The 22,405-nt window shown below is 40.2% G+C and overlaps 1 protein-coding gene across 1 annotated transcript in view; it reads right to left on the reverse strand.

Annotated features, from left to right (window-relative positions):
• The window catches only part of LOC144728592 (V-type proton ATPase 116 kDa subunit a 1-like), a 219,928-nt gene that overhangs the window by 47,040 nt on the left and 150,483 nt on the right, over positions 1-22,405 (reverse strand). Inside the window, exon 19 of the mRNA XM_078608129.1 lies at positions 18,393-18,567. Within this exon, the coding sequence (XP_078464255.1) occupies positions 18,393-18,567 (175 nt within the window). The remainder of the gene's footprint in view (positions 1-18,392; positions 18,568-22,405) is intronic.

Below are 22,405 nucleotides of genomic sequence, written 5' to 3' on the forward strand. Positions count from 1 at the left end.
AAAACTAAGCTCTAATTTGGCTTTAAAAGTGCTATGTGTTCAAATTGTGTTGTGTTATATTCTAAGTGGAGAATACACGTAATTTTAATATGCTTGCATAATTTTGGTGTACAGCAATACTTGTTCTGCATATTTTAGGAATACAGAGACATTCACAATATCCCTCTCACATGTAAACAATCATTAATTGACCAATAACACCTTAATATATAAAGAACCACAAAGTTTGGGCAATTGTTGGTGCCAGCTCATCGAGTGGCTGCCTTCCTGCTTGTTTGTGGTTTCTCACCCTTCTGATGCATTCGCTTTCTTTCTGAGAGTCAGTGAATACCTTGCAGCGCGTGTCACAAGTTCAATTTATTATTGTTGTTCAACATCCTCATTTTTTTAATGTTTTGAAAATGTCCCGCTCGATAGTGCAATCGACAGCACGTCACGTGAAGAAGTATCCTTTCGGATGTCTCGCAGGGCAGCGTAACTTTTCGTGTTGGAGAACGGTCCACAGAAGTGAATATGACAGGGCAACTTCTGAGATCTCTTTAAGGCACCTCTGGTCCATACCTAGTAGTCGGCAGCATTTCTCACCCACTCTGCACATGACAGCGAGGTTCATTGCATGCCAGTCAAATCGATATGTAGCCAATAAAGTGTATGGGTACATTGGTTGTGATGGGGTTTTTTTTGTGCAGTCATTGGTGGCCGGGCTGAGACCATCAAATCCACTTCACGTTGTGACCTTCTTTAATCACAGGTGGCCATCTGGATTCAGACCGAGGTCTCAGCATTGGCAGATCATAGTTTTGTAAATTCTGTTTCACTTAAAAAAATGTGTCAATGGCACCAACAATGAATACCTTCTTTTTAATCCGGTGCATATGATTCTATTTTTATTCACATTCTTTGTGAACTTTATCAAGAGATTGATATCCACAGGTCATTTGAATGAATACAAAAGGTAATAAGAGAATGTCTTATTGTTGGACAAAAGAGCAAACAAGTGTGATATTGTGAAGTCAATACTCGAGGCGAACAGAGCATCCCGTGTGCAAACCGGATAGCGTATCTCATCCCAGTCACACATGTTCGTGAATATTCATGGTATTAACTTTAGCAATGCAACGGTCATAGCGTTCAATTCATAAACATTTCAACATGAACTCAGTGATCTGCAAGAATGACATTCATAATATAGGTTTTTGGGTCAGATCGCGTTATTTATAAATGTGTCGTAACCCTCCACCACCCGACACGGCCAAACAGTAAAAAATGTGTCACGCTTTTCAAAGGATAAAATAATTCACTTCTTTAGTGCATTTCAATCACAATGCAATTATTTTGTCCTTTGAAAAACGTGACACATGTTTTACTGTTTGACCGTGTCGGGTGGTGGAGGGTTACGACACATTTATAAATAACGCGATCTGACCCAAAAACCTATATTATGAATAATATTGGTCGCGAAAGCCTACGTGTTATAAAGAATGGCTTTTGTAATGTTATATTTTATATTCATGTCATAGCTGCTGATGACGAGTGTCTTGCCCACGCATTATTATCCAAGGACATTCTGCCGTGGCTGAATCAGCAACCATGCACAGAAACCGACAAGTGTCTATCGATATGACTTGCATGTGCCAATACATGTTTACATTTGCCACTGCTTCCCTCATTTGCTTGGCCCCACTTCCTTGAGTAAGCTGCATAGATCATGCTCCTTCAACAACCATCAATAACATTCACTTTGCAATTAACAATAAATCACTACAGGAAATGCTTAATATAAATAATCTGGAATACAAACCACACTATGTCAATCGATGTACAGATAGGGATGATTTCAATCACAATGCAATTACAGTATTTCAATCAGCTCTCACTGTGAGATATGATTAAATATGTCTCGCTATGAGAGCTGAATTATTATTATTGTCCATGTGACATACAAGAAACGGGGTGGTTGCTTCACAGATTTTTTCAGTCTCATTTGTACAATATTGGCAGCACATTAGCCTCAACATAACCATTATCAGGAAAAAAAAATTCACTCACGTAATTTTATGCATGTTTTGAAAGCTCAAGAACTGATCAATTAATATTTTTATTCATTGCACTTCATGACTAGCAACCACCTTCCAGTAGCTATTGGTTGTGTAAGGGGTGCAACGTATTTGTCACCATTTGTCACACCGCGATGTTTTAGTGAAATTACAGGATAACGATGCACATACGATATATGTGCATCGTTATCCAGGTTCCTTATGTCGGATACATAGGTTATACATGTTAAAAGAGTAATTCGTCAAGAGTTCTACCCCAACACCAATAATATTTTGTCAGTCTTTGTGGAAATGTTAGACACGCTTTTGTTTGGGATATCTAAAAACTAAAAACCATTCCCATCATCACTCATGTAAGGTCAGCATTATATGCTTTGCAAATAAATTGCTTGAAGAGCAAATGACATACACGCATGCCTGATGGAAAGTTTGGGAAAATGGAATTGCTGATGCTGATTGATTCAATCACATATATTGACAAAACCAGCAGGCAAGTCTCTCAGGACATTGCAGGGGAAGCGTTCACCAATAGGCTAACCTACGACCATCTTCTGGGGCACCAATGGGATTATTGCAATAGCAATAGATGGGCAAAATATTCAGTTATTATTGCAAATATGTGCCAACATGACACCCATTAGCTTTGATAAATTGCACATGTGCAGCCTTCCAGAATTGTTAGAGCGCTTGTATTCATTAAACGTTGACAGAAACTACAATGTATATTTTCTAATGAGCAAGTAAAATACAATTCATATTCTTTGTTTAGTAAGGGACTTCTTATTATAGCTTTTGAATAAAAAAAATATTGTTTGTTTTACTTCTGTAGTGGAGTAACGCGCGCGGGGTTATGCAAACAGTGTACATGCACGTGTGAACCGCTGACAGTGAAGTCAGGTCAGGGCAAACAGGTGCCGTGAGAGAGTAATCCAGAGAAAGACGACAAATGAAGGTGCATAGCGATGATTGGCTGGCTGCAAATGCAGACACGGTGTAGGCGCCTCGGAGCCTGCAGATTGAGGCGATAGCAGCAGAAGCCACGTGCGAGAGGCGACGGGAGGGAGGACGCCAGCTTAATTAGGGCGTTCAATGAGGAGCAGGATAAATACGGCCACGTGTGAGGCAGGGAGTTGAGTTGCTTGGAGTGAAGAGTGAACACAAGAGAAGTCCGGGGCCCCGCTCGCCACACAGCGTCCTCTCCAGCGGTGTTGGCTGATCCCCCGCTGGAGGCAAAGGCGAGGTTGGAGAGGCGAGGGTAGACAGGCTAGCAGTAGAGAGGCTAGCGGAATCCTACGTGTGAGTGCGTGAAGACTAGCAGTAGAGAAGCTATCAGAGTATATTGTGAGAGACTAGCAGCGAAGAAGCTAGCAGAGTGTATAGTGAAAGGCTAGCAGAGTGAGAGGCTAGGAGAGTGAGAAAGGGGACAGGCTAGCAGCAGAGAGGCTAGGAGAGTGAGAGAGAACAGGCTAGCAGTGGAGAGGCTAGGAGAGTGAGAGAGAGAACAGGCTAGCAGTGGAGAGGCTAGGAGAGTGAGAGAGAGGACAGGCTAGCAGTGGAGAGGCTAGGAGAGTGAGAGAGAACACGCTAGCAGTGGAGAGGCTGGGAAAGTGAGAGAGAGAACAGGCTAGCAGTGGAGAGGCTAGGAGAGTGAGAGAGAGTACAGGCTAGCAGTGGAGAGGCTGGGAGAGTGAGAACAGGCTAGCAGTGGAGAGGCTAGGAGAGTGAGAGAGAACAGGTTAGCAGTGGAGAGGCTGTTAAAGTGAGAGAGAGAACAGGCTAGCAGTGGAGAGGCTAGGAGAGTGAGAGAGAACAGGCTAGCAGTGGAGAGACTAGGAGAGTGAGAGAGAGGACAGGCTAGCAGTGGAGAGGCTAGGAGAGTGAGAGAGAACAGGCTAGCAGTGGAGAGGCTAGCAGAGTGAGAGAGAGAACAGGCTAGCAGTGGAGAGGCTAGGAGAGTGAGAGAGTGAACAGGCTAGCAGTGGAGAGGCTAGGAGAGTGAGAGAGAGGACAGGGCTAGCAGTGGAGAGGCTAGGAGAGAGAGAGAGCAGGCTAGCAGTGGAGAGGCTAGCAGAGTGAGAGAGAGAACAGGCTAGCAGTGGAGAGGCTAGGAGAGAGAGAGTGAATAGGCTAGCAGTGGAGAGGCTAGGAGAGTGAGAGAGAGGACAGGCTAGCAGTGGAGAGGCTAGGAGAGAGAGAGAGCAGGCTAGCAGTGGAGAGGCTAGCAGAGTGAGAGAGAGAACAGGCTAGCAGTGGAGAGGCTAGGAGAGTGAGAGAGAGGACAGGCTAGCAGTGGAGAGGCTAGGAGAGAGAGAGAACAGGCTAGCAGTGGAGAGGCTGGGAGAGTGAGAGAGAGAACAGGCTAGCAGTGGAGAGGCTGGGAGAGTGAGAGAGAGAACAGGCTAGCAGTGGAGAGGCTAGCAGAGTGAGAGAGAGAACAGGCTAGCAGTGGAGAGGCTGGGAGAGTGAGAGAGAACAGGCTAGCAGTGGAGAGGCTGGGAGAGTGAGAGAGAGAACAGGCTAGCAGTGGAGAGGCTAGGAGAGTGAGAGAGAGAACAGGCTAGCAGTGGAGAGGCTAGGAGAGTGAGAGAGAGGACAGGCTAGCAGTGGAGAGACTAGGAGAGTGAGAGAGAGGACAGGCTAGCAGTGGAGAGGCTAGGAGAGTGAGAGAGAGGACAGGCTAGCAGTGGAGAGGCTAGGAGAGTGAGAGAGAGGACAGGCTAGCAGTGGAGAGGCTAGGAGAGTGAGAGAGAGGACAGGCTAGCAGTGGAGAGACTAGGAGAGTGAGAGAGAGGACAGGCAAGCAGTGGAGAGACTAGGAGAGTGAGAGAGAGGACAGGCTAGCAGTGGAGAGGCTGGGAGAGAGAGAGAGCAGAGTTAGCGGAGCAGGCGAGCAGGGCAAGTGGGAGCGTTGCGACGGAGTTACGTAGTGTTGAACGCGTGGAGTTCTGTTCGAATAAAAGTAACACAGGAGGAAAAAAAAGTTGTCCGCGTGAAATAACACCACTACACTTCTATAGCAATGGAATCTTTAGAAAGCAACTCTGCAATGGTTATCCATAATAATGCATAGGAGGAATTCTGCAACCTCCCATGCATCGGTGAAGGTGTTGGACAGCAGCTTATTGGGAACTGTAAAATAAGGCTGCAAAGTCGGCTTGTCATATAGGACTGTCATAGATACGAAGCAATAACACTGCCACTTGCTTCTGCTGCTGACATATTTGGTGCAAGTAATGGCAGGAGGTAATAATGCTGTGTTTTATGATTTCCCAGAACGGCGCTACAAAGGACCAATCGCACATCTGAAATCAACATTTAATAAGCTGCGATGCTGGATGAAGCAACGTGTGATGAATGACTTCTGCATTGCCATAAGGCCCCACAGATGTCACTGTGAAATAAATGCGCTGACCTTTTCGCCAAAACAAGTCTGGGTATACTTCATACAATGGTGACTTCAGTTGATTTATCTCATTTTTTATTCAGCAAACTATCCTTTGAACCGTCTGTTTCCACGTTTGTAACATGTAACATGTTACTTTTCAGACCAAAACAGGAGGATTCCTCGACAACTCTGGCTGTCGCCTGATCAGGGTGGTTGTAAATACCGATGAAACGTCGTACTCGAATTGTAAATGTTGTGGGTTTACTCTCCAAACACATCGGTGTGCTTAACCAGTAATTAATTTACATGTTTTGTTTACGTGCCAAACCTTACTCATTGGCTATGTCGGGTGGTGGCAGGTTTAATAACACATTTATATCTACACGATCTAACCAAAAAACTCCTATGATGGATGTAGCATGTTATTTGACAAAAAAAATATTTTACAGTATTTTCTAAATAGTGTTTTTTATTAACATGGGCGATCTCCGTTTTACTGACAGTTAATACATATTTAGGATACTGTAGTAAATGTCTAATCAAATAGTGCTCTTTACATTGAATATGTTATACCATTACATTAAGAACAAAAATACTTAAAATTGCAAGCCAAGTAGCTTGCATTGCACGTATATGTAGTAACTTTGTAATGCAATAACCACAGCTGGAATAAATAAAGAACTACAAAATATAAACACTCCAAAGTTGGTTATAAGTGACTACATCAGCATATGCAAACAACAAAAAAAATCGAGAGAAATTTTTAGCAAATGTCATATTACAAAAAACGCCTATACATTCCATTTTTTAAATGAGGTAATGGGTGGAAAGAGGGCCTAGATAAAGATTAAAAAACATAGAAAATTAAAAGCTAATTTTGAATGTATCATCTGTTTCGATTGCTTCTTAAAGTTATCGATGCACTGATAAATGTCTGCAGTCACTTTGGCCCACGCTGAGTGAGGGCCAGTTTTAGAAAATGGGTCCATATAATGTTTGGAATTTTTTCTTCGTAATCATGGTTCATCCACAACTAGGACAATATACCTATGGATAATCTACATTTGATATAAATGTAAATGTTAAGCCCCATCAAAAATTAAACTCTTGTATGTAATAAATCAATATTTACCCTTCCATTAGTAAAACCCCATGAATAGCAGATGTTATAAAGATTCAAGGTATGTAAGTAAATTTCAAGTAATACAAGTTGGCAGCAGTGATGTACTGGTTATCGCGAAGCACTGTGAACCCTGTGTGACCTACGTTTAATTCCAGACCACGGCTAACATCAGTGGCACAATATCTGAACCAGTCCCGGGCACTCCCCTTGACCACACCATACTGACTAGCATGGTGAAGTATGCTTAAACAACCCAATCACTGGCATTGGCATGCAGATTAACAAAGGATTGTAAATAATTACCATTACATTAGGTATAAAAATGAATTCCAAATACTAAATCCTAAATCGCAGCTAAAGTAAGGAAACATTTCCACCTGTGCATTCAAAATTATGTTCAGAAATGTGGCTCAATATCTTGGCAGACTCTACAATTAAATTATTGGCAGCTGTCAAAGTGCCATCTGTTAATTTATATACAGTAGACTCGATTAATTACCCGTGTTAATGATGGGGAGGATGGCAGGGGATAATTCAAATTCGCGGATAATCCAAACATTTAAATTTTCCACGTATCTCTATGCCAAAAAACACTAATATAAGTATACATTACGTTTAAGAAAATAAAAATAAGAATAGGCGTTATCCTTTCTGGCAATAAAACAGTTGTTAAAACCAAATAGATACCTTTTGCAAGGAATCAAGTCTGCATTAACCACACGTACTTGTGGTGAACATGCAAACAAAACATGCTCTGATAATATATGCATTGCAAAAAATGGCCCATGATATGTTTAAGTGTATCTGCCATCACACAGTTTCGTAAATTAAAACTCACAAAATAAATGATCGGATAAATCCCTCAAAATGAAGCACAACTGACGAATTTGATTGTTACTCTTTTCATTTAGAACGAATACCAACGATCGACCAATCACTACACGTGCTCAGTGATAACACTTTCCTGCTCCCACGCAGGACATTCCACCCACTAAGTGGATAGCAGAGCCACGCCAATCAAAATAAATTGAACTCCTCCCACTTGTAAAAATATGCAACTTGTGTACTGTGAGTGCGATCACGTGGATTTCAGATTAACCGGAGCTCATATTTATGGCACGTGACTTGGAATACAATTTCCAAGAATAACAATGTATAACTGTTTTCAGATTATTAATTTGGGCTTATGGTAAAATACATGAATTTATATTATGTCAAAATGTCAGATGCACGATTGTGATCGAAACGTCGTGATTTTTTTTTCTATCTACATGGCTTTACCGAAAGACCCAAAGAATATGAATTCCTGCAGTCATGAAAGCTTTAAGTCAAGATATATTTACAACTTTCAAAGACCTTCAATTCATGGTCATTGCAAATGCAGTAAGCTTTAATTAGTCAACTCTCAATATTACATGAAATATTATTGTAAAATATGCATTAGAGTTGACTCCATGCTCATAACTGTAGTGACCCATTAATATAGCTGTGGTTTATAGTGATGTTATATAGTTACTGTATGCATATTTACGTAAATAAAACATTTATGATCGATTTTTTCCAAAGCTCAATTTTTGTGGTAGGCTTAAAGGCCAATGCTGTGAGTGGACTAAGTGGGCTAAGGCATGGCTACCTGGGTATAATGTAAGGAATGGAGCCCCTGGCACATGCCCCATGCTGTGTTTTTGGGGCCTAATTATGCTTAAGAATCTGCTTCTGTTTTTCTCAGTTTAGGTCATGCTAAAGACATAGCCCATTTGGAACCAACATTAACTAGTTTATTGCCAAAATGGCATCCTGATTGCATCAAAAGGGCTGCTACATCATTATGGTCGTCTGTCGGATTAATATGTTATGTAAATAATACATATGATGTAAAATATTTAGATATTTTAAACATTTGCTACTTAAACATGTAAATAATAAAGTTAATAAAATCCTGTAATCACATGCAAATAACCTGCAATCTTGAACATTGCAACATATTAATGAATGTGCTTGCAATATTTCAGGGCTATTTGGCCAAAAAAAAGGTTTAGCCTCATCAAGGCTACAAAACACGGGCATTTAGCAGTTGCAAAGTAATGTAATTAATAACTTTTAGAATTCACATTCATGAGGCTGTGCCAAGACATCTGCATTTTCAATTTAAACATGTAAAGGTGAGAGAGAACCTTAGAAAAGCACATTTATTTCAACAGCATTAATAAAAAACCGTCGTTTTATCTTGCCGAAATCCAAATTATTAATACATTTCTTCACAATGTTAAAGTGATGTCTCATTATCCTCGTCAGCAACAATAACAGCCACGGTCTATTCACTGCCGAATGAAGGCCTTCACAAACCACCACCATCCCTGGACACCAGCTGATCTCATTGCTGTAGTTCCATGGTGGATGTCCTCTCCTTTGGCTGCGACTCCATCATTCGTCTCAACTATTGACCACAATCCCTTTTCGTGATGTTTCTTTTTCAAGACCACTGACTTTTTTTAGAAGTTATTGTCGCGAACCTAGGTTTGTTAAAAATAAAGTTTTTTTTGCTTACATCGCGGAAATATAAACGTGTCGTGAACCCATCGGCACCAAACACACCCAATTCGTAAGGTTTGTTATGTAAAACAAAACGTGCAAATTAGTTACTACTTCAGCACACCGGGGTATTGGAGAGTAAACCCACAATATTTACAATTTCAGTACGACGTTTCGTTGGTGATCACAAAAAACATCAGACGATTTTTTAGAATTGTGACAAAGTCTTCCTGTTTCTGGTCTTAAATATAGAAAGAAAATGTCATCACTGTGAGCCTATCAAGTGCGAAGATCAGAGGGGGGTTCATGTAATCATATAAATTACAATGGATTGCTAATCTGAGAATACTCAGCACACATTACCAGTTGGGTAAGTCACAGTTAATAAACATACAATGGATTATGTTAATCTCGGATTGTTCTATGATCCATGAGTTAATTTCCCTCCCTCTCATTGTAAATTCCAAGTATTCACCTCTCTTAAGCTTTGCACACATTTCAGCTTTTGTTCAATTTTCTTTTTCAGTGTCCATATTATCTATATATCATAGGCAATATGCATACAAATGACAAATATTTAATTTTCGTGATTATGGTAACGGTGAGGATAATATTAAAATTAATATTATTCACAGTTATCCAAAAAATGTATCATAATGCAATTCCTCCAGTGCTCCATAATATGTATAAGCTGCAGCTGAAGGCCAACTGTGAATAGAGCATGAAATACCTCTGAATTTAATTTAGCCTGCAGAGACAGCTTACACAGCAAATGGTGAGAAATGTAAGAGCGCGCTGATGAGCGCCAAATGCATGTTATTGGGAGCCTCGCTTCACACGCATGGAATGCATAATTACCCATGCATGCGGCGCACAGCAATTACTGTTTATGGAGACACGCAGTAAACAAGTATAATAGAAAATCATTGCAGGACTTCTCAGGCCCCATATAACTGAGTCATATAACAAGTGATGATTTCAAATTCCATTATTTGTTGCCATGTCATACTCATTAATTAATTCTTGATCTATAACATTCACCCGTGTTCATGATGGGAAATCTAACTAGTACAGTATGTTTTTTTTGTGTGCAAATGTGCACGCGAGGCAAAGGTATGGCAATGCTCGATCAGTAGCACAGGAAGCCACATTATTTCGTGTGGGATTTAAGAATGTAATGACAATGTTTTGTTCATTGCTGTGACATTTAAAGCCAGGTATGGGGGCACATCTGTAAATTAGCCACTTGGAGGCAGGGTTGGTGGATTGTGATGACGTCAAACACCAAAAAAACACCTTAAGGGTCAGTGAGAACATATGCGGATGCTGCCTGCACTGCCCGCGGGAGGTAGTGCAGCAAGCAGGTCACTGATTTATTAGTGTGGAACTCGATCATCCCTTGCCTTGTTTTCTCTGGTTTTCTCCCATATAAAAAAAAGTACTCAGAAGGCAATTGGCTCAATAGGTTTTCCTGCAAAAAAAGTCAAATCGTGATACTGTCATGGATATAGTCCCTCTCTGATGTTGTGGAAATGGGAAAAAAAACTATTTGATGTATTTTTGTTAAATAAATATATTTTCCTACACTATTACACTTCAGAATATAGTTTATTTTCTGCACAAATATCATACACATACACTCCTTAGAAAATGAACGTGTCACTACTTCTAAAATCGAAATTAAAATGTTTTTGAAACGTGTGCAACTAAAAAAAAGTGCTCCTGGGGGATGACAGTGACATGGGTGCCACGGTGGCGAGATGTTAGCTATCTCGCCTGGTATACATGAGGTCGTGGTTTCGATCCCAACCCTGACAACTGTATATTAGGAGTTTGCATGTTCTCCCTGTGGTCGTGTCGATCTTTCTCCAGGTCCTCCTGTTTTTCCCTCCACATTTAAAAACATGTATTTAGCGTAATTGGCTCTTCTAGATTTCCACGTGAGGTCACTTCGTTGAGCTATTATTTGTGACCAGGTCGCTTTTTAAAAAAAAATAACTCTATAGCGCAGTGGGCTTTACCTGGTAAAATAAAAAAAAATCATTTTTAGTTTAGTTTAGAACCGGTGACTGTGAGCGGCGCAGGTGCTATGTGCGCTGCTCCACTTTGTCCTTGTGAGAATAAATGGGGGACGGCTCAGGTTGTTTCAGAGCATGCACCTTGAGCGACAGCTGCCGCTCTGTGGGACGGCCGCTGGGAATGCAGATTTAAACTCGTTAACAAAAAATAGCGTGGCCACATATGCGTGCGTTCCAGTATAAACAGCCACACTTATTACGCACATGGCGCACGACACACATTCAACGACATTTGCGTTGGTGCTGTAAACATACCAGAACATCGGTCATCCCATACAATGTTTTAACAACTTATTATTTTACTATTTTAAACTATTTTATTATGTTACCAGTTAATGCACACCGAGCTATTAGCTCTCTTTCAGAGGCGACATGGCAACATATGGTAGCTCAATGAAGTGGCTTATATCGTCACATGTGGGAATTCATAGTAGCAGCCAAATTATTTAAATGCACGTTTATAAATGTGGAGAGGAAAACCGGAGGACCAGGAGAAAAATCCACACGACTGTGGGAATAACGCGCAAACTCCAAATATACAGGCATTGTCAGGGTCGGTATTGAACCCACGAACTCCTGCGCACCGGGCGAGGGAGATAAATACCCCACCATCCGCGGCGAAATTAAAGGGGTGGTATACATTTGCACGGACAGAAAGACTGAGTGACGAATGGCTTTTTATTTGGCAGACAGGTGGCTTGGGAGGGGTAACTCATGCTTGTGCTGCTGGCACCAAGTCGCATCGTGCATTAGCATTCAGCCGAAAGGAACCATTCTAGCTCACGTCGACAGCTACCGTGAGCTATAAGCAATTAAAACAGCGGGCAGCTGTTGGCGCCCACTGCACATCCCACTTCACGACTGTACGCGAGCACTGGCGAGAAAATAACTATGATTGAAAGCCCATTGGGTATTTTGTAAACATGTTCCATGAACCTGGTGGCGACGAACCATGTAAAAAATGGTTTTCTCGAGCTAGGTCCTACTGCATATTAACCTGCATACTCTTTGCAGAGTAAAGAGCCCCAAAAAGACATTATCGCGGTACTAATTAAAACTGGTTCTCTTCAGTTTTAATTATAATGATCCACACATCCATGTGTCCTGATTTGTGACGAAAAATACAGTCAAATTAAGGATTATTTTTGTTGTGATAGCATTTTTCACGTAAATTCGTAATCGCGTATCAAAGCGAGTTTCGGCATTTTTTTTTTACTTGAAACATAATTCAATTGTTTTGTAATTATAAATGTCAGTGAAGTATGTTTTTATTTCTAACAATTTTCTGTGAATAAAGCAAAAGCATATTTTTTTGTTAAATTACAATATGCAACTTATTAAATAGCGTTCCTAGGAAAGGAATCTATGTGGTTTGTTTTATATATAAGTATATAAATTGAGATTATAACTAGATTTTCATCAATGCTAATAAACGATGAAATCGTTTAAAACCTCCAAATTAAACATCACCTTTGACTGTCAGGACATTTTGCTATAGGTGATGAAGGCCGATGGATGAGACTGATGACGGAATTATAAATAGCGGGAGAAAGTTTGAGAATGCTGCTACCGCATCGATGGAGACGTTAAATCAACTTACTGCAGCGGCAAGTTGGATTACGGCACCATAAGAAAACAGGGTGGAGAGGACTTTATCCAGCAGTGGATTGACAATGATGACGATACAATAAACCCCCAATCTTAAGCTAACGTGAAAGACTTTAGCTTATACCAGACGGGCTTTAAAAAAAATCAGCTCAAAAACCTGCGGGATACCGTGTTGAGAGCATTCAGTCCCATTGATGTACTTATGGAGCTGTGCTTCCGTCTGCTGCCACGCGTCATCAGCCTATGTTTCCATGGAGATTGGCATAGGGCGATGGCACCCTGGTACAGATGTGGCATGCGACACACAGAATAAGTCAGCCTTCTAATTTTTGTATTCCAAATTTACCGCATTAAATGATCTCAGATTTTGTACGAGGCTTAAATGTTTCAGAAACTCACGGTGCCTTTTAGCAACATCTTATCTCAAACACTCGAAGGGCACCCCCAGTGGCAAGCTGTGCCTCTATATTTTCAATCTAATTTTTAGAAAATATATTTTGATGTCCCTGTGAATATCTTAACGAGTGTCACCTTGTCTAACTCTTATTTTCATATTAATTTTTATTTATTATTATTATTTCAAAATATTTGTTCTAAAATATAAAACATTCTAGTATAAATATGATGAATAAATATCGAGAAATATGAAACATTAATTCGTGAACAATCACAAATTTACAAAAATATATTAAATATTCTAATCTCCGTTTTGCTGATGACATAGTCATTACATCAACCAATCGGTATGAACTACAAGAATGACAGAGGACAATTTAATGAAGCTGCAAAATAGGGTTTAAAATAAAAATAGGCCAAATAATGCACTGCACAAGTTCTTAAAATACAATAAATCATAGGAAAGTAAAGATCTCAGCAAGATTATACTTCTCGAACCGTTATATTTTTTTATCTACGAACGTTTAAAAAATATTGACTTAGCCCTTTCCTCATGACTGAAATATTTACTATTTTGAGTATGGACACAATTGCGATATTAAATTAGTTTCACAGAAACACAGAATGAAAGCCTACAAAAGGTTTTAGAGAGCAAAACATTACCATATACTTGGGACTAGCTGAGGCACTTTCCATTTGGAAGCCCAACAACTACATGGAGCATAATGTCGCCTGATGTCAACCACTCACTTGATCTCCATTTGCTGTTCCGAAAAGAGAGCGAAGGGTAAAAAGTGATGCGAACTTTATTCTTGTTTTTTTATATACTGGATTATGTTTATAAGAGTTATCGTGCACTCGAGTTTCAGGCAGACAGACAGATGGACAGAGGTAATGCATTTACGTTTTCAATATCAGTTGGAGAGTGATAAAATTCAAACAGCTACAATGAGAAGTAAAGTCTAGAGGGCATGAATGTACGAAGTAATATACAGTACTGCATATATGAAAGGGTTTGTAATAGAGAATTACATTTACTTGGAAGAAATTTCCAGTGCATCAGTTAGTTTAAATACGCATGATGATAAAAAAGTGTTGCTTATTTTCTGGTAATTACACACATTACAGTGGAAATGCATTGCTTCGAAGTTTTGACATGTGCAGGCGACTGACTTTCCACCCACACAGCAGAAGCAGAGAGAAGGCAGATTGTGGCATGCCCAGGGAATAACCACGCGGTATAGTTTATCTTACAACTGTGGTCTCCACTCGCCCTCAGCCACTTATAGCCAACAGCTCTTCGAAAAAATATAAATCAATTGAAACAAGTATGTTTTATATCGTACCCAACGTAACATTTTTTCTGTTGACATTTAAACAGTTTTCCTACCGAACAAAGACTAAATGTTAACAATTCGCATTTCGCAAGATTGTAATAGTTACTATTGAGTACATTTTAATTGTAAATATTATTTAAGACGAATACAAAGGAGCTCTGTGTGAAAATCATCACCAAAATAATTGGATATAAATCACGTGCAGTCGTCGTAACATGAAGTGCGCTACCGCATAGTCCACAGTCAATCGGCTCCGTTCTCATTCACGTCCGAATTTCACAGCATCCTCGCATTTATCATCATCCGCCGGCACCGACATATCATAGCTAATGCATTGTGATCTTCAATCTACAATGAGCACCACAGGTTCCATTTTCTGCAGTAAATCACGAAGGCATCCTTAGATATAGCAGAACCAAGCTATTACAGTCGCCACTCGTGATGTAAGGGAGCTGCATCCAGCTTAAATTGTACCCGCATTCTTGATGTTAGTAATGCTTAAAGTAAATACATTTTAAGCAATGCATCTACTTTTTCCCTCAGCTTTTTATATCAGCATTTGTTTTTTCATTTTTTTCAACACATTGTTACGGAAGTAATACTAATGAAGACGTTCTCAAATGATCAACTAGTTAGCACAAAGTAATGATATTACCATCATTTATTTGGTATTTAGCAAGAAAAACGAAGGCTGTGGCAGCATACATCTCTTGTTTACAGTCGTGAGCCAGCAGGGCAGCAATTCCATATTCCAAGAGCAGAAGCAAGTATGGCTACATAACAGCTATTACATTTACTAAATATATGCATAGTCACAATTTTCATTGTAGTTTGAGGCACCATCAATCTATCCTTAAAACAAAGCTGCTGATTGGCAACCTTGAGGAGCATGAAATTAGGCGACATGTAAGCACTTCAGTCTTTTTTGCCATTAAAGCCCGCCATGAGTATATTAGCATACAGCCATTAAGCCACCAAATAACTTGGAGGCTCAATCGGGATGTGTAGTGAGTTGACTGCATATACCTCTGTAAGCCCTGCCTGCTTTTACATAACCACACCCACTCAATCACTAGCATCACCTACAAAGGGAGTAGCCTCCACTTTTTCTGATGTCGGCCTCACCCACTTCTTATAATCCCCTGCCTTTGCCTCTGCTATCTCCACCCACTACTCAGGTAGCCCCATGTATCACGAGTAAAGCATGAAACCAAAACATTGTAAACCAACCGGAACCAATTCTTAATTTTCCCGTCCAAAGTAGAACATTTAGTCCTATTATATACTGTAGGTGGTACCACGGTTGGGTCGAGGGGGGCTATCACCTGCCACACAACTGGCAAACTAGAACTGTATGGTTTGGTGGACAGGAAAGGAGAAGTCAATTTACTTAATTTTCACAGTATTTGGTGATACTGCATTGGCAGAGGTGCACAAGCACAATGATACAAAAAAAATCAACACATTTGTCAAATACACTGCTTTAAGGGTTCAAAAGAAAAATATACAATTGGCGATGTTTTGAGCAATGGCCCTTCAAAAAATGTATCCAATTATAGCTAATAATTAATAAATAAATATGTGCATTATGCAAATGCAGAATACGGCATTTGCACCGTGCATTTCTGAGGATTTAGAATACTGTAATGTCACCTTGGAATATTACAGGGGATTGCTGGCTGCAGATATGGCTGGGCCTGGCAAATTCTGATAAGACTTAGCAGACTTACTGCCAGCAATCTCCAAGCCTCACTACCACTGCAAAATGCAGAGAATTGTACGGCAGAGCATTTTCTTGCAAGGATATTCAAAATAAAGTTCTGATTTATGAAGCTCAATGCAAATGTTTATGCGCTATCGAGAAACATATTCAGGATGTGTGCCACAGATGCATGGGTTGTGTACCAAGATGTTTTGAAACCTTAAGCATCAACAGCAGCAGTAAGGAAAAGCCATTACCGGTGGATTTCACAGCCATAAAATCGGCATATTTTTGATGGCCAAGCTCACAAACGATCCCAGTTATCTTTCTGTTTGGTTTTGTTTAAATAACTTCCAAAAGGTAAATATCCCGTCCTTTTTACCCAAAGCACTTGTTTAATTAGAATAGGTTTACCCCTTTTATCTGGCAACAAAACAGGTGTTAATATGTTAAAACACCAAACTGAAACCTTGTACAAGGAATCATGTCTGCATTAACCACAATGCTTGTGGTCAGAATGCAAACAAAAAACATACTCTGATAATATATGCTTTGTCTTTGAAACTGATTGGTCCACACCAGAGACAACTTTCTTTTGAGCCTCGTCTCAAAAGATGTTAGACCAGAGGACGCCAAAAGGCGTGCAGCACAAAGACAATGCACTATCAGAGTAATGAGAGCTCGGGCTGAACAGCTACATCATGGGACCTCCTTTGCCAGTACCACAATATGAGAATAGGTTTTCCCCTTTTTTCTAGCAATAAAACAGGTGTTAAGATGTTAAAACACCAAACTGAAACCTTGTACAAGGAATCATATCTGCACTTGTTTAAAATTAAACAACCACTTCTTTTTTATAATAAAAATGTCAACTAAACGCCTGCAATGATTGCCAACAAACCAAAAAAATCAGGAAATGAAATAATTCTGCTGAAATTTGTCTACAAAACCATATTTTATGTAATGTAGCACATTTTTATGAAGTCTTTAACATTGATTAACTCAATTGGGCCACTCACACAATTCCAGTGGCCTAAATGCCACTGGAATTGTGGTGGATTTGAGGCCATGTTCACGAGCTAGGCATTGGTCATACGTTACAATAGCGACTTTGGTCTATACAATCGGGCTGGTGTAACGTACAGTGCCTAAGGGTGCACACAAGTAACAATGCCAACACTTACACCAAAGTTGAATCAAACACTTTGGAATCTTCATTGCAAGAGTAAGTACTTACTTCTGCTTTGCTTTGGCTGTAATGTGCTGAAAAGTATGAATGTGCCTACAACTTATACGAGTAAAAATGTAATCTTTGTTAATGCACATGCAGATAAATGTTTTTTGCAGATGCAATTTCATAATACTTCTATATTACAAATACTTCACTAAAATTATGGAAATTCCAATAATGTAAAAACTTTTTCCACTTCAGAATATATTTCAAAATGTAATGTACTATTATTTTTTTGTGTTTGAACTTACCATTATTATGCTTTTTCTTAAAAGTTCAAGAGCACAGATAATAGAAAGAAAGGTACACAGGAAAGCTAAATATTTAGGCTCTCATATTACAAATCTAAACTTGTACATGCAGCAATTCAGAAAGATGTTAAAAAAATATGAGGTGAAATGTAAGAATATGGTCAAGAAGACACAAATGTATATATAGAAAGACAAATGTTCAACTAATATATTCATAGATGCATAGACAAAACTCTGCATTTCCCTGCTGGTGTTACTTCTGGAGTAGACTATCTGATGCAAACTGACGACCGAGAGAGCATGACATAGTATGGACGTTATGCATTTACTCTTTTAATCAAGATTCCTGCTGAGAAATGGAGTTTCTCATACACAATCAAATGAAAAACTAAATCAACTCGGCAATATCAAATATTCGAATTCCTGCTGCAAGGTCTGCATTTCAATTTTCAGATAGAATCTGGAGTAAAAAAAATATGGAACAGTAATTAGACAGCTGTAATTAACATTAAGATGGTCCACATGCAAATAGCTACATAAGCGCTGCTGTTTACGAAGTGGCGGATTATAACGGATTTATTATAAATCTACACAAGAAAAGGTCTGCAAGCGTTTGTACAAATTTGGCCCAAAAGTAGGCATGCATCTGGTACCCCGACTGCACAAGCATGTCCTCCGACAGATGAACGTACCAATGTAGACGGAGCGCATGCAGGAAGGCCGAAAGGCCCTCCATGATGAGCAGCACACCAATCGTCAGCACCTCAAACCCGACAAAGGTGAAGAATACCATAGCCGTCCCCACGTATCCAGTCATCATGACGAACCCACTGCGCACCACCATGGTCCAGAGCACCTCCGAGAGCTCTACACAGGGGACATAGTTTGGACAAAAGCGGAGAGCGCAACAACATCGATTAATCAATGAACAATTGTAGTTAACGTGCTGGTATGTGCATTGAATTGTGTTTGAGAATCAACATGTTTTTGGGATGTTGCAAGTAATGGGTACACATCACCTATGCAGGCAATAGAGGTGCTGCCATTCACAACATTATTTGAAAAAGTGACTCGTTAATCAATCGCCATCCTGAACCATGACCAATAATCGAAGCCCTAGAGGGGTGAATTGCTCCACCCCGAGTGGAAACATGCACCCTGTCCTCCAAGCATCATGCAACATCAACATTGTATTTGCACTTTACACAATTTATAGACAAACACTTTTGTTTGATTACATGTTATTTTAATTATTTGTATGTTGTGTTTCTTAACTGTGATTCTTAGACATGTCTGCTGCCTTGTAACATCGTGATCCTCGCAGCAAACATCGCGGCAATCGCGATTTCACCTGAAGACAGGCGCTTGTGTTTCGTTCGAAACGTCGTGATTTATTTTGTTTTATTTCTACCTACGTGACTTTACCGAAAGAACCAAAGAGTATGGACTCCTGCAGTCACGAAAGCTTAAAATCAAGAATGTTATTGTTAGTTTTAATGTTCGGTTAGAAACATTTACCTGTGATGCTCTCCAGAAATGAATGCAAATAGAGCAATAGTATGTGTGGATACATGCACTCGTGTGTGCACGTCCAACACTCAACCTCTAACTCAAAGGTTAATATGCTCCGTATACATTCGTGTAATAAAGTACATGAGCTCTATAAGATTAATGTAATTCCCAGTGTCTTGCTGAGAGCCTCATTAATGGGTTTATATTATTCCAGGGAACTATAATGAAACACGTTGGCTCAGTGGTGAATTGCATAACCGTTTAAAGACGTAAAAAAAAGTATTTTGAGAGCAGAAAGTGACTGCCATTGTTCCGAACTCTTCTGATATGTTACAGAGCAGAGAATGTTAGCAAGCACAAATTAAGGCCGGCACAGCATACAAGGCCAGCACCATGCCCGGCCGCCTTTGTCCTCCCAGTGCTGATATTTACACATGGCATTAAGTAAAACTTAAAACTTTCGTGACTGCAGGAATTAATAGTCTTGGTTGTTTCGGTAAAGTCACGTAAATAGAAAACAAAAAATAAAAATACAAATAATAAAATAAAATGTAATTAAAAGAAAAAATAATAAAAGAAAAATATTCATTATTTTCAAAGTATTATTTAAATTTTATTTGTATTATTTGTTTTTTTTCTATTTACGTGACTTTAATGAAAGAACCAAGAACATGGCATTAGGTATTAATTTAAGGCTGAGCCGACCTAGGAGACGCCCAGGACCGGTTCAGATAATCGTCACTGATGTTGGCCTCGAGTGGAAATCGAACTTGATGCGCCAGTTTCGTAGTGTGATAACCACTGCACCACTGCTCCCCACACCAGCATACACACACCTCTCACTCGTACCTCAGAACAACAAAAGCAAGCTGCAGTGGATGGTTACACTGTGCGTGCAGAGCGCGTAGGCATTCTTTCTTTGTCGTCAAATATCTGGTACTGCTTGATTAACTTTCAGTTTTGGATTGCCAAAAATTGGTTTACCTTACAAAAAATATATAAGCGTAGAATATTCAATTATTGTTACTTATCTTGTTTCTATACGTATTTAAATCTAAATCTCTACAATGCTATCGTAAGTGCTGGGTCGATTCGCCGTCCCGAGTCATCTGAAAAATGGTGCTGACCTCCCATTATGCGCTTCTCCTTCGTTTGGCTGAAGTAAATGCAGAGCAACAACTCTAACTTTACATTGAAGTGATGGAGCCAGATAATTGCATCAGGATTAGCAGAGTGTATCATCGCGATGATGCCTCCGTCATTTATTTGAATCAGGCATTCAGTCGTTATCTATTCCATGGTCTGTTCTGGGTGACTACAGTCACAAAGACAGACAGAGACACACATGTGAGGTGCTCACCTGCTGGTGCTCCTTTTATTGGCCCCATAACGAGTGAACTCTGGGACCGGAAAGGGGAAATCTCATCAGAATAGCTTCGTGATCATAAGCCCTGCAGTGCGCTGCCAATTGAAAATTGCTGACCATATACAGTGAGGGGAAAAAGTATTTATCCCCTGCTGATTTTGTACGTTTGCCCACTGACAAAAAAATGATCAGTCTATAATTTTAATGGTAGGTTTATTTGAACAGTGAGAGACAGAATAACAACACAAAAATCCAGAAAAGCGCATGTCAAAGATGTTATAAATTGATTTGCATTTTAATGAGGGAAATAAGTATTTGACCCCCTCTCAATCAGAACGATTTCTGGCTCCCATGTGTCTTTTATACAGGTAACGAGCTGAGATTAGGAGCACACTATTAAAGGGAGTGCTCCTAATCTCATATTGTTACCTGCATAAAAGACACCTGTTCACAGAAGCAATCAGATTCCAAACTCTCCACCACTGCCAAGACCAAAGAGCTCTCCAAGGATGTCAGGGACAAGATTGTAGACCTACACAAGGCTGGAATGGGCTACAAGACCATCGCCAAGCAGCTTGGTGAGAAGGTGACAACAGTTGGTGTGATTATTCGCAAATGGTAGAAACACAAAAGAACTGTCAATCTCCCTCGGCCTGGGGCTCCATGCAAGATCTCACCTCGTGGAGTTGCAATGATCATGAAAACGGTGAGGAATCAGCCCAGAACTACACGTGAGGATCTTGTCAATGATCTCTAGGCAGCTGGGACCATAGTCACCAAGAAAACAGTTGGTAACACACTACGCCGTGAAGGACTGAAATCCTGCAGCGCCCGCAAGGTCCCCCTGCTCAAGAAAGCACATATACATGCCCGTCTGAAGTTTGCCAATGAACATCTGAATGATTCAGAGGACAACTGGTTGAAAGTGTTGTGGTCAGATGAGACCAAGATGGAGCTCTTTGGCATCAACTCAACTCGCCATGTTTGGAGGAGGAGGAATGCTGACTATGACCCCAAGAACACCATCCCCACCGTCAAACATGGAGGTGGAAACATTATGCTTTGGGGGTGTTTTTCTGCTAAGGGGACAGGACAACTTCACCGCATCAAAGGGACGATTGACAGGGTCATGTACCATCAAATCTTGGTTGAGAACCTCCTTCCCTCAGCCAGGGCATTGAAAATGGGTCGTGGATGGGTATTTCAGCATGACAATGACCCAAAACACACGGCCAAGGCAACAAAGGAGTGGCTCAAGAAGAAGCACATTAAGGTCCTGGAGTGGCCTAGCCAGTCTCCAGAACTTAATCCCATAGAAAATCTGTGGAGGGAGCTGAAGGTTCGAGTTGCCAAACGTCAGCTTCGAAACCTTAATGACTTGGAGAAGATCTGCAAAGAGGAGTGGGACAAAATCCCTCCTGATATGTGTGCAAACCTGGTGGCCAACTACAAGAAACGTCTGACCTCTATGATTGCCAACAAGGGTTTGCCACCAAGTACTAAGTCATGTTTTGCAGAGGGGTCAAATACTTATTTCCCTCATTAAAATGCAAATCAATTTATAACATTTTTGACATGCGTTTTTCTGGATTTTGTTGTTGTTATTCTGTCTCTCACTGTTCAAATACACCTACCATTAAAATTATAGACTGATAATTTTTTTTGTCAGTGGGCAAACGTACAAAATCAGCAAGGGATCAAATACTTTTTTTCCCTCACTGTATACCCGATGCACACAGCTGTCTTGAGTTAATGGCGGTACAATAAAATGAAATATTAAGGCCAATGATTTCATAGCCATGTATGATCATGGGTCTCGTGGCAGCT

The sequence above is a fragment of the Lampetra planeri genome, chromosome 2, assembly GCF_965212315.1.
Source record: "Lampetra planeri chromosome 2, kcLamPlan1.2.h2, whole genome shotgun sequence".
Lineage (NCBI taxonomy): Eukaryota > Metazoa > Chordata > Hyperoartia > Petromyzontiformes > Petromyzontidae > Lampetra > Lampetra planeri.